The 13,039-nt window shown below is 47.3% G+C and overlaps 1 protein-coding gene across 1 annotated transcript in view; it reads right to left on the reverse strand.

Moving 5' to 3' along the window:
• LOC140394466 (C-Jun-amino-terminal kinase-interacting protein 3-like) overlaps positions 1-13,039 on the reverse strand; it is an 86,081-nt gene that overhangs the window by 28,407 nt on the left and 44,635 nt on the right. Inside the window, 4 exon segments of the mRNA XM_072481760.1 lie at positions 3,107-3,174; positions 5,735-5,815; positions 9,858-9,980; positions 12,034-12,217. Of these exon segments, the coding sequence (XP_072337861.1) occupies positions 3,107-3,174; positions 5,735-5,815; positions 9,858-9,980; positions 12,034-12,217 (456 nt within the window).

Below are 13,039 nucleotides of genomic sequence, written 5' to 3' on the forward strand. Positions count from 1 at the left end.
TCCTCATAAGTAGCAAGTGGTTGAAGATTCACAGCCCTCCCAGCACACTCCTGCCATAGATCTCCTGGAGGTGAAGCAGAGGATCCAGAAAGATCTGCCTTCAGATATGCCACATCCCGTCCTTCTCGGTTAGTTTCTACACTGGGTCAACTCTGAAATGGGTCATGGTCAAGGGGAGCTGACCTGACAAAAAACAACCCCGGCAAGAGGCGGAACGCAGGGGCTTATGGGGGTCCAGGGCTAAACACAAGTCTGGAGCTCTGAAAGTTTTGCAAATTACCCCTTTTTCCTTATGACGTGGGCCAGTAGGTCACATGTAGTTTCCGGAGGAGTCCACAACCTCCACTCAGCTCATGGGAAGCCTCTCCTGAACCCTCCCAAATCAAGCAGAAGTGTAGATAATGGAACATGTGCCTCCAGGAAAGAAAGGAACCAGCCTCCCATACCAGGGGCGGTGGCAGCTTACTCTCAGTACTTACACTCGAGCCCAGAACGTGTCATTTCTGCCCTGGAATATTTCCAACCGACAACATTTTCAAACGTTTAAGATTGACTTTCACAAGATGATGCTGCTGATAGCTAGCCACAGAATCCCCACCGTGCAGGAGGAAGCCATTTGGCCCATTGAGTCTGCACCAACCCTCCGAAAGAGCACCCCACCGAGGCCCACTCCCCCTGCCCTATCCCCGTAAAACCACATCTTTGGACACCAAGGGGCAATTTATCACGGCCAATCCATCTAACTGGCACATCTTTAGACTGTGGGAGGAAACCGGAGCACCCGGAGGAAACCCACGCAGACACGGGGAGAACGTGCAGACTCCACACAGTCACCCAAGGCCAGAATCAAAGGGTCCCTGGCACTGCAAGGCAGCAGTGCTAACCACGGTGAGTGAGACAGCCGTGCTAGACACTGAGACAGCCGTGCTAGACAGAGACACAGCAGTGCTAGCCACTGTCCCGCCCAGAGAATGGTTTAAATCCATCGACCTCTGGGTTATGGGCCCAGCGCGCCTCCGCTGCGCCACTCTGCTATTAATTGTAAGGTTGGGTGGGATTAGAGAGGGAGTTAAGAATATTAAAAGCGAGATGTTGCATCGTCCAGAGCCAGTGGAGATGGCAAGGAAAGGGGAGACAGAGGAGCCGGGCTTGTTGCGAGTTAGGACACAGGCAGCAGAGCTTTGGGCGCCCTCATGTCTGTGGAGACCAGGCAGGAGTGCATCCCCGTACCAGTCTCCCCGAACAGGCCCCGGAATGTGGCGACGAGGGGCTTTTCACAGTAACTTCATTTGAAGCCTACTTGTGACAATAAGCGATTTTCATTTCATTTCATTAGGATGGGTCAAGTCTACAGGTAACGATGGCAGCGATGAGGGTTTCAGCAGAGGATGAACTCAAGACAGGAGCAGACTTACGGAGGGGGGAATAGAAGGCTGTAGTGAAGGAATGGATGAGAGGTGGGAAGCTCATCTCAGAGTCCAATGTCACACCAAGGTTGCAATCTGAATCTCAGAACATTGCCAGGGCGAGAGGTGGAATTGGTAACTAGGGAAGTGAGTTTGGAGCAGGGACCAGAAACGTCTTCCCAATATTTAATTTAATCCTCTATTCCAGTACTGAACGTTGCATTGGAATTGGAAGCCTAATAATTTAACAGAAGTGGAGGAGTCAAAAGAGACTCCTTTTGAAGGGCGAACTAGTTCAACAATGTTTCCACTTTCCCAGATAGGTACATAAATTCACAGTATTCCAAGGAAGTATTCCGGTGGCACGGTAGCACAGTGGTTAGCACTGTTGCTTCACAGCTCCAGGGACCCGGGTTCGATTCCTGGCCTGGGTCACTGTCTGTGCGGAGTCTGCACCTTCTCCCCGTGTCTGCGTGGGTTTCCTCCGAGCGCTCCGGTTTCCTCCCACAGTCCAAAGATGCGCAGCTTGGGTGGTTTGGCCGTGATAAATTGCCCTTAGGTGTCCAAAAAAGGTTGGGTGGGGTTATCGGGTTATGGGGATGGGGTGGAGGTGTGGGCTTGGGCGGGGTGCTCTTTCCATGGGCCGGTGCGGACCCGTTGGGCCGAGTGGCCTCCTTCTGCACTGTAATGATCTAAGTGAGCAAAGAATCCTCCAGTTTAGTTCGGCCATTGTTCTCTCCTGTACTCTCACATTCTCATCCTTGTCTTCAGAAGGCCCCCTCCCTCCCCCCACTACATTAGACTCAACCTTGACCTGCAAAATCAATTTGTTAAACAGCAAAACACAGCAGTAACGTAATGATTGTGAAGCACAGCTAAGCTGTTTCTGTGTTAGAAAATAACTTGCAACAGTTGTGCCTTCAGCAGTATCGCCACCGTATTTTTTCATTGCCTCCAGAATCCAATATCCATTTCCCCTCAAAGGCTACAGACACCCTGATTTGAGGAGGATAGTTAAATACCTTTTAAAACGTGATTGGGACAAAATTAATTTAATAAATTTGTACTGTCACATTAGAAAATGCCATACTCGTATTTGAACCGATCCCACGCTTGGCTCCTCCCTCAGGCACCAGTTTCAATCAGGTCCGGTGCCTCCAGACTCCACTAATTGCCGCAAAAGCTCAGTTTACATGAAACAGGCCAGTTTTAAAGTCCTTTATGAACCACAACAGAATTAAAGGTGCAAATACCATAATAAATCGGGAGGCACAAGATTCGCCACTTTCTACCCATTCACTCTGAAAGGAAGTACAACTTCATTCAGCTCTTTGCAGCTTGATTTCCATGGAAAAACTCACTTCTCTGGCATGTCTGGCACATTAAGCTCTTGCAGGGAGCACTAAAGATGGAAATGTACCCACCCCGCACAGAGCAGGGATCGTACTGTGCAATACCATTAAGAAATTCTTCGCACATTTGGATAAAATTCCCGCGTTCACCGTTTGTATGGTCATTAACCCCATTTGAAATGAATAACAAAAGCAAGTTTAAGAATTCCATCAAACACACAAACCACTTCCTCCTAAGGAACTTACAGATAACTTATATTCTGAGGAAAAGTACTGCATTAGACAGAAGAGGATGAGGAATTTTACAACTACCTGTTCAGCAACTGCATGATTTATAAATGTACTAACCTTCAGCTCTGTGGAATATCGCCAAAGTTCCGTCGTTTAGTGCCACCAAAACACGCCCTTTGACGTGTCTGCGAACATACAAGGGAAGATCATTATTTTTTTAAAAATAAACTTTTTATTGAGGTATTTTCTTTGGCACTTTAACAGCAACAAAATTAACAATATAAATAACAAGAGAAATATATACATAGTGCAAATTCCGCCACCCTCTCCCGCAGGTCTTGCCATTACTTACCCCCCTAACCTACACTAGCCTAGCCCCCCCCCCTTTCTGCTGACGATTAGTTCTCTGCGAGGAAGTCGACGAATGGTTGCCACCTCCGGGCGAACCCCAGCTGAGACCCTCTCATGGCGAACTTAATTTTCTCCAGGCAGAGGAAGCCTGCCATGTCTGAAAGCCAGGTCTCCGATTTCGGGGGCTTTGTGTCCCCCCACGCCAGCAATATACGCCTCCGGGCTACCAGGGAAGCAAAGGCCAGAACATCTGCCTCCTTCTCCTCCTGGATTCCCGGGTCCTGCTATACCCCAAAAATCGCCACCCCGGACTCATTGCCACCTCGTATTTAATTCATGGTGTCGGCAAACCCCTGCCAAAATCCCCTCGGTTTTGGACATGCCCAGAACATGTGGACATGGTTCGCTGGCCCCCCACGCACACTTCGCACATCTCTCCTCCACCGCAAAGAATCTGCTCATCCGGGCCACCAGGAAGATCATTGTTTTTAATCTGTGCAATAAAGGCCATGATCAATATATGAGAATAGGAGCTCACTGCCGCACAATAATCCCAGAATAATTACATGTTAGTCAACCTCCCCATCCCATCGCCTCACCCAAGGGTTAGATGCAGGTTGCTGGATTGGATCACGTGTAGCCTCATGCTTTGATCTGAAGCTGGGTTTTGGAGCCAGCAGCCCGGGAGCACTGGCTCGAAGTTTTAAATAATTGTTAATTTGTAGAAGAAATTCCCCACCTTAAAAGCATCTCCAAGGATGTACATTTTCAGTTGATGAGGTGACTGATCTGGGGACAAAGCCTTACGGAGCTACATTCGGCAACTACTGGATTCTAGAACTAGAAGCCTTATTGCTGCTCATCGGATTCTCTTGGGTGATTTGCACAATTACTATCCTGCACCCGAACCTGGGTGAGCAGGGGGAAGTGTGGCTCACTAAAGTAATGGAACATTTTCTGTAAAGTGTTTGAGATCATGAGTTACGACAGTGAAGAATAGAAATATCCAAATTTTTTTTTGTGGAAGCTGGTGGTGTCAGAGGTCAGTTATATACTGACAACACAAGAAGAAATACACACCAATAAGCAGCATTTCATTTTCATCTAGAAATAGCTATGCCATTAAATAAAGCTTCACTCTAGTGATGCGCTGCAATTGGTGGGGACAGACAAATCAAAGGTCCACATGCTCCCCATTGAACCAGTTCCAAGGTCCACATGCTCCCCACTGAACCAGTTCCAAGGTCCACATGCTCCCCGTTGATCCAGTTCCAAGGTCCACATGCTCCCCACTGAACCAGTTCCACGGTCCACATGCTCCCCATTGAACCAGTTCCACGGTCCACATGCTCCCCATTGAACCAGTTCCAAGGTCCACATGCTCCCCGTTGATCCAGTTCCAAGGTCCACATGCTCCCCACTGAACCAGTTCCAAGGTCCACATGCTCCCCATTGAACCAGTTCCAAGGTCCACATGCTCCCCACTGAACCAGTTCCAAGGTCCACATGCTCCCCACTGAACCAGTTCCAAGGTCCACATGCTCCCCATTGATCCAGTTCCAAGGTCCACATGCTCCCCATTGATCCAGTTCCAAGGTCCACATGCTCCCCATTGAACCAGTTCCAAGGTCCACATGCTCCCCACTGAACCAGTTCCACGGTCCACATGCTCCCCATTGAACCAGTTCCAAGGTCCACATGCTCCCCGTTGAACCAGTTCCAAGGTGCACATGCTCCCCATTGATCCAGTTCCAAGGTCCACATGCTCCCCGTCGAACCAGTTCCAAGGTCCACATGCTCCCCATTGATCCAGTTCCAAGGTCCACATGCTCCCCGTCGAACCAGTTCCAAGGTCCACATGCTCCCCACTGAACCAGTTCCAAGGTCCACATGCTCCCCGTCGAACCAGTTCCAAGGTCCACATGCTCCCCATTGATCCAGTTCCAAGGTCCACATGCTCCCATTGAACCAGTTCAAAGGTCCACATGCTCCCCACTGAACCAGTTCCAAGGTCCACATGCTCCCCATTGATCCAGTTCCAAGGTGCACATGCTCCCCGTTGAACCAGTTCAAAGGTCTCATGCTCCCCATTGAACCAGTTCAAAGGTCTCATTCTCCCATTGAACCACTTCAAAGATCTACATGGTCCTGTTGAACCAGTTCAAAGGTCTACATGCCCCCACCTCCCCCTTTGAACCAGTTCTCATCCTTAGCCCCATACATTAAGTTCACAGCCTAAAGAGAAACAAATGATTTTATCATCTAGCTCTCCCTCCCCACCCAATAAATGCGGTCCAGGCAATGCTAGCACTGCCAGATGTGGATGTGAGGAAGAATAGAGGAGAAAATAATCAATCCAGATCATTGCCTAAACCACCCTACGTAGCAACTTACACAATGCTGAGAACAGCATCCTTCAGTTTGATCGTGTGCAGGCATTTCTTCCAGTCGGACACTGCAGAGTGTACATAAAGGCTAGCGGGGAAGTAATACACACAGATTAGATCTCCGAAATTAATGTATATCAAAACAAAACTCCACACTGAAAGCGGAGCAATATTTAGAGCACAGTTAGACAACAGCTTGGATTTAGGTTGATGATAAATCATTGAGCACAAGTTCACACCAAACAAGTCTTGCTCTGTTTGACCCAGCAATTAAACTGTAAAAGATGAATTAAAGGCCAGTGTACAGGAACACGATGTAGATTTTAAACTTCTTGGTTTATAATTGAACGTCAAAGTGTGAGGATATTGACTTAGCACCACTGGGATCTCGACTCAGCTTTGATCAGGTGACAACAGTCTCCGCTTTCCAATGGGGAAACAGGTGATGTAATGATCTGGAAGATTGACCTTTTACCTCTAGAGTGGCTTCCAATCGGTCCCTCTGGGAGCTCTGAACCAGCCGGCTGTGGGTTCGAATCCCACTCCAGAAACAAGCACAGAACCTTTCATAGAATTACAGTGCAGAAGGAGGCCATTCGGCCCATCGAGCCTGCACCGGCTCTTAGAAAGAGCACCCTACCGAGGCCCACACTACCCTATCCCCATAACCTAGTAACCCCACTCAATCAACCCTAAGGGCAATTTTGGACACCAAGGGCAATTTAGCATGGCCAATCCACCTAACTAGTCTTTGGATTGTGGGAGGAAACCGGAGCACCCGGAGGAAACCCACGCACACACGGGGAGAACGTGCAGACTCCGCACAGACAGTGACCCAGCCGGGAATGGAACCTGGGACCCTGGAGCTGTGAAGCAATTATGCTAACCACTATGCTACCGTGCTGCCCTAGGCTGACGCCTTCAGTGCTGTGCTGAGGGACTGCCGCACTGTCAGAGGTGCTGGCTTTCAGATGAGATGCAAGATCAAAGCCCCATTTGGCCTCTCAGATCGATGTGAATAATCCAACGGCACTCTGAAGAAGAGCGAGGGAGTCATAGAATCATAGAATTTACAGTGCAGAAGGAGGCCATTCGGCCCATCGAGTCTGCACTGGCTCTTAGAAAGAGCACCCTACCCAAGCCCACACCGCCACCCTATCCCCATAACCCAGTAACCCCACCCAACACTAAGGGCAATTTTGGACACTATGGGCAATTTAGCATGGCCAATCCACCTAACCCGCACATCTTTGGACTGTGGGAGGAAACCGGAGCACCCGGAGGAAACCAACGCACACACGGGAAGAACGTGCAGACTCCGCACAGACAGTGACCCAAGCCGGGAATCGAACCTGGGACCCTGGAGCTGTGAAGCAATTGTGCTATCCACAATGCTACCGTGCTGCCCGGTGTCCTGCCGAATATTTATCCCTCAATCAACACCACAAAAAAGATCATCTGGTCATCATCTCACTGCTGTTTGCGGGAGCTCACTGTGCATAATTCGACTGCCATGCTTCCCATCATACAACAGTGAAAGCACTTTGTGTATAGAAGGTTCACTTGGTTAATCCCAGGGATGGAGGGATTTTCTTATGAGGAAGGATTGCTTAGGTTGAGCATGTACTCACTGGAGTTCACAACAATGAGGGGCGACCTTATTGAGACGTATTGGATTCTCAGGGGGCGTGACAGGGTAGATGCTGAGAGGATGTTTCTCTTTGTGGGAGAGTCTAGGACCAGAGGGCGTAATCCCAGAGAAAGGGGTCACCCTTTTAAGAAAGAGAGGAGGTGGAATTTCTTCTCTCAGAGGGTAGTGAATCTGTGGAATTCTTTACCGCAGAGAGCTGTAGAGACTGGGTCATTAAGCATGTTCAAGGCTGAGAGAGACAGATTTTCAATCAGTGAGGGAATCAATGGTTATGGGGATCAGGGGGGAAAGTGGATATGAGGATCATCACACATCAGACCAGTCATGATCTCATCGAGTGGCGGAGCAGACTCGATGGGCTGAATGGCCCTTATTATTTTTTGCTCCTACGTCTTAAGGCCTGATGGTCTTAAAAAGCTTTTTGGCCTGTCCTGAGCCCATGGAAGGCATTATATAAATGCAAGATCTTTTTCCCACCCACATGCTATGACTGGAAAATAACCTGCAAAAGTGTTCTGTCTCCTCCTGGACCCAGTGGCAGAGGGCCCATTTGGGGGCAGGCTTTATTAAAAAAAAAGCATTCAAATCTTCCAACATAGTCCCCATGAATTGCCTGGTTCAGATGCTGGACGCAAGGATTAACATGCATCCAATATTCTGGCAGTGGATTTTTTTTTGTATGTGAGGAATCGTGTTGCCCCTCAGACAGGTGGAATTGAAGACGTCAATCAGTTGGTCCAGGGTTATTGGGTCATCTTAATAATTTAAAGTACTCCCATCCTTCCCACGCCTCCCGCCAATAGGGATTCAGGACAGAATAGTCTCTGGAGGAGAAGGAGGAGAGGGTAGAGTCTCAGATATTTACAAGGTGCTCATGAAGGGGGAAGAGTCCCAGACGGAGGAGCTGAAACTCAAATGGGAGGAGGAACTCGGCGGGGTGATGGAGGATGGGGTATGGGCGGAAGCCCTGAAGTCGGGTAAACTCAACCGCAACGTGTGCCAGGCTCGACCTGATTCAGTTTAAGGTCGTTCACTGGGCTCACTTGACAGTGGCTCGGATGAGCAAATTCTTTGGGGTAGAGGACAAGTGCACTAGATGTGAGGGAGGACCAGCGAACCACATCCACATGTTTTGGGCATGCCCTAAGCTTAGTGGGTACTGGGAGGGATTTGCGGATGTCATGTCCCGGGTGTTGAGAACAAGGGTGGTGATGAGTCCAGAGGTGGCAATTTTCGGGGTTTCGGAGGACCCGGGAGTCCAGGGGGAGAAAGAGGTTGATCTTCTGGCCTTTGCTTCCCTGATAGCCCGGCGGCGAATACTGCTGGCATGGAGGGGCTCAAAACACCCAAAGACCGGACTATGGCTTTCGGACATGTCAAGTTTTCTGGGTATGGAAAAAAATCAAGTTCGCCTTGAGGGGATCTGTATTGGGGTTCGCCCGAAGGTGGCAACCATTCATCGACTTCTTCGCGGGAGAGTGAGCGTCAGCGGGGGGGGGTGGGGGGGGATTAGGGTAGAGTAGGAGGGATAAACAGGCGGGGAGTGTAGGTGGGAGAGGAGCGGGTATGTGCATTGTGGTTTGGTTGAAATGTTGGTTCTGTTGATGTTTGCATATTTCTGTAATCTGTAACTTTACAATGCCAAAAAAACCTCAATAAAATTGTTTGTTAAAAAAAATAATAATAATTTAAACTACATCGATTTGATTCCCTGATGTTACTAACATCAACCCACTGCCCCAAAAGCTAAAGAACCTAGCCAATGAACAGCAGAGCCGACACATCAGATGAAATATCGCCCCTCCACTGTAAAACATGGACAGAGTGGGCATGAACAGAATATTTCAAATCACTGCAATGTCCATCTTTAAACATTAAGCATCACTCCTACAGAAAGAGTGGTGGAATACTCATGCCTAGTAGAGAATCCTTTTAAGGCAATAACAACAATAGATGGATTTAAATCTGCCAACAAAAATAAACAATTCTACACTGAAGGAACTCGACTTAAAGATAAACTAGAGGAAGCCTTAACTTCCTGTTATATTGTGATGCGATTGGCGAGGCAGTGTTGAAACACAAAAGGGGTTTATTGAACTAAGGCGAACAATATACCCTGGACACCTCAACTAATACACAGGCCTTGTTCCCACGATCCCTGGGCTAACACCGACCAAGCCCCAAGGGCCAGAACCGCGGCTAAATTCCTGATAGCGCAAGATGTGCTGGGTCCCCAAAGGCTCTAGGCCCGTGATGTGGCCCGCCAAGTATTGCTCCTTAAGTGAACCACCCCACCACACTTCCCAATACAACTCTCAATATTGCTTAGCCCTATCCACAACTGCACTATCTCCACTTATTTTGGTGACTATTCTCAAGCTTGAGTGATATTGCCCAAGTGATTGAAGGGATTTTCAGCTCTTTAAATCCTCCTCAACGGGACAATTGATCTGAGCACTGTCTGAGAATCCTGACTTACCAGCCATTTTGTGCCCCAAGCCACATTGTTGGGGCAGCACTTGTGATTGATCCATTGGTGCAAATGTTTGCCTCCTGTACTGGTTGGCCTGCGTTCTGTTCCTCCTTGACTTGTCCATTTTCCCTAAAAGGAAAAGACAGCAGTTCCCACATGACACATTTAGGTTCCACCGAGACAAAGACACAAATGTACAAGGGCTGTTAAAGGGGAGAGGTGCGTGTGCAGTCATTTCTGTCTTCGACACATGGTTCAATGATGTGAATCAGCCTGCTGGACAGAACCCAGATTTAGAATTGAAATGTGCGCAAGTGATACGAGATAAGAGTTTAATTAGCAAGCAACTGCACTGACACAACGGTACAAGCATCTCATTCCTGGCTGCATATTCAGAGTTGCTGTTTGTCTCTCCGCCTAATTAGACAGGAGGTGTTTTTTAGTCTGTCTCCATGTCAGATATTTTCCTTGTAAAAAACAATTCATAATGATCCTGAAGTGATATGCTGTACTATTTTACATGTCTGATTCCTCAAAGCGCATTGTAGCTACTAACCCTGACAACCTTTCAGTAGATGTCATACATTCAGTAATGAATAAAAAGCTATGAGGTTTATATATCAGCTGGCAGAATGCAGCTAGATGGCATGCTACAGCATGCATAAACAGTCTTTAAATTCATTATGTGTACACCCTGATTATATAGGGTAATAAAAACGGACTTCAATTGTGGGACTGAAAACAGGCCGAGAAGATACACATAGGCCAGGAACAAAAACTGTCTCACGAAACCCTGGCTGATATCGATACTGACTATCTGCAACAGCACCCACGTCAAGGCATAAACCTGGTTATTGCTATATAGACTTTGTGATTACCCAATCCATAGACTAAATATGTAACAAATTTCTAGACAGGTGATCAACTTTGAAGCAGGACGAAGAACAGACAAAAGAAGCCATCAGACTCCTTAATGAGCTGATGGCTGGTCAGACAAGGGGAGTTTAAGAGGACAATGGGTCTTGATTGAACCACCAGGAGTATCCTGTCTTTCTCATTAACAAGTTGGGGTCTGGCTCGGACAATGGCCAGTGGTGGGCGTATACATATGACTATCCAAGCTTCCCAGTATAAACAAAGCAGCATCGAACAGATCTTGAGCGATTACCTGGGAGTTCCTCGGGCACAACCATCGCAAGAGGGACCCTGGGTTTCAAACCCAGAGAAGACATCAACATTGAGTGATCGTAGCCTGCCAGCCTCCTTCACTAAGTGTGGGTAAAACCCAAAGCTCAGCTGGAAGTCTGAGTCAGATTTTCTTGAGACATTGGAATTGTGAATAAAATTGCATTAAACTGTGAACCTGTTTTGTCCTTTGTTCATCTCGCAAATTAAGGGCACCGGAGTAAAACTTTTGAGTAAGTACACTGGGCGAACGTATCAGAGGTTTTAAAGGTACAATACAATACAAATTAAAAATCAGGCAGATTCGAGAAAGGGTGTGAGAGCTCTGCCTCCAGATTGCTGCTCTTTGGCAGTGAAGACAAAATCCAGCCCAGTTTATATTGTTCATACTTGTGAGTGTGCAGAACACAAGATCCTGACCGTACCGACTTATGCTGTCAATAGGTGTACATCTCTGAAATCAGGAATATCAGAAAGCATGCGCTGCTCCTAGCTTTTTTTAAATATTTGTATTACAGAAAAGGTGTTTTCAGTATTACAAAATAACATCACAATAGTCATCAAATATATACAGATATAGTACAAAAATAACACATTTCAACCACTCTCTTTGTGCAGTAAACCTTCCAAGAACATCACAAAATAATTTTTAACAAATCCACGGGGTAATTTTCATTCTGCATGGTCATCCAAAATGAGCGATATTGGTGTAGCCATCCACTGTATGTATAGATAAAAATTGGGAGTTGTATAACAGGCTGCTTAACCAATATCACTCATTTTCAGAGGCCACAACACAGAACCACAGTGTCCCTTACCACAGCCCAGTATGATAATCTTTCCATTTCACCGATCCCCTTTACCGTGGTACTAACATCATAACTACACAATCTTTTCCCCGACAAATTACTGTTCAGACTATGTCACTGTTACCCATTTACCACCGATTCCCTTAACCGTACAATATGTCGGTCATATCCATGTCCATTTCCTTTACCTGAGCTGAGGTCTATCTTCTGTCTGCGCTGGGTCAGTGAACACGTGCTCTGTGTAGGCACTAGGCCGTGCCAACGCTGGTTCCGCATCACTTGCACCATTTTCCGTTGCCTCTGTCGCTTCAGTTGCCTCTTCAGCTGATTGTGGTTGGTTAACTTTCCCATCTTTAACAGTAGCCACATCACCTACATGGGCAGCACAGACACTGCTAGAAATTTATCGTTATGATGAGAAGCTCAGAAACTACATTGCATTAATCAATACTGAAAATATTCCTTCGTCTATTTAATAATGCAATCATTCAATAATATTACAAATGTATTTCACAATAAACCACCATCATTGTTCAATATTTATGTCATATTGAAACTCAATAGGTATCTATAATTATCAAATATCTTGTGTTATCCATTTCCAGGTATGTCACTGGTCCTTGCTAACTACAACTTAATTGGCCACAAACTGAACTGGACTAGCCGTATAAATACTGTGGCTACACGAGGTCAGAGGCTAGGAATCCTGCGGAGAGTAACTCACCTCACTACTCCCCAAAGCCTGTCCACCATCTACAAAGCACAAGTAAGGAATGTCCACTTGCCTGGATGAGTCCAGCTCCAACAACACTCAAGAAGCTCGACACCGTCCAGGTCAAAGCAGCCCACTTGATTGGCACCCCATCCACTAACATTCACTCCCTCCACCAGCAACACATTGGCAGTTGTGTGTACCATGTACAAGATGCGCTGCAGGAACTCACCAAGGTTCCTTAGGCAGCACCATCCAAACCCACGACCGCTACCATCTAGAAGGACAAGGCAAGCAGACAAGGGAACACCACTATTTGGAAGTTCCCCTCCAAGCCACACATCATCCTGATTTGGAAATATATCGGCCGTTCCTTCACTGTCGCTGGGTCAAAATCCTGGAACTCCCTCCCTAATGGCACTGTGGGTGTACCTAACCACATGGACAACACAGACTGCAACAGTTCAAGGAGGCAGCTTCTC

The sequence above is a fragment of the Scyliorhinus torazame genome, chromosome 17 (genome assembly GCF_047496885.1).
Source record: "Scyliorhinus torazame isolate Kashiwa2021f chromosome 17, sScyTor2.1, whole genome shotgun sequence".
NCBI classification, from domain to species: domain Eukaryota; kingdom Metazoa; phylum Chordata; class Chondrichthyes; order Carcharhiniformes; family Scyliorhinidae; genus Scyliorhinus; species Scyliorhinus torazame.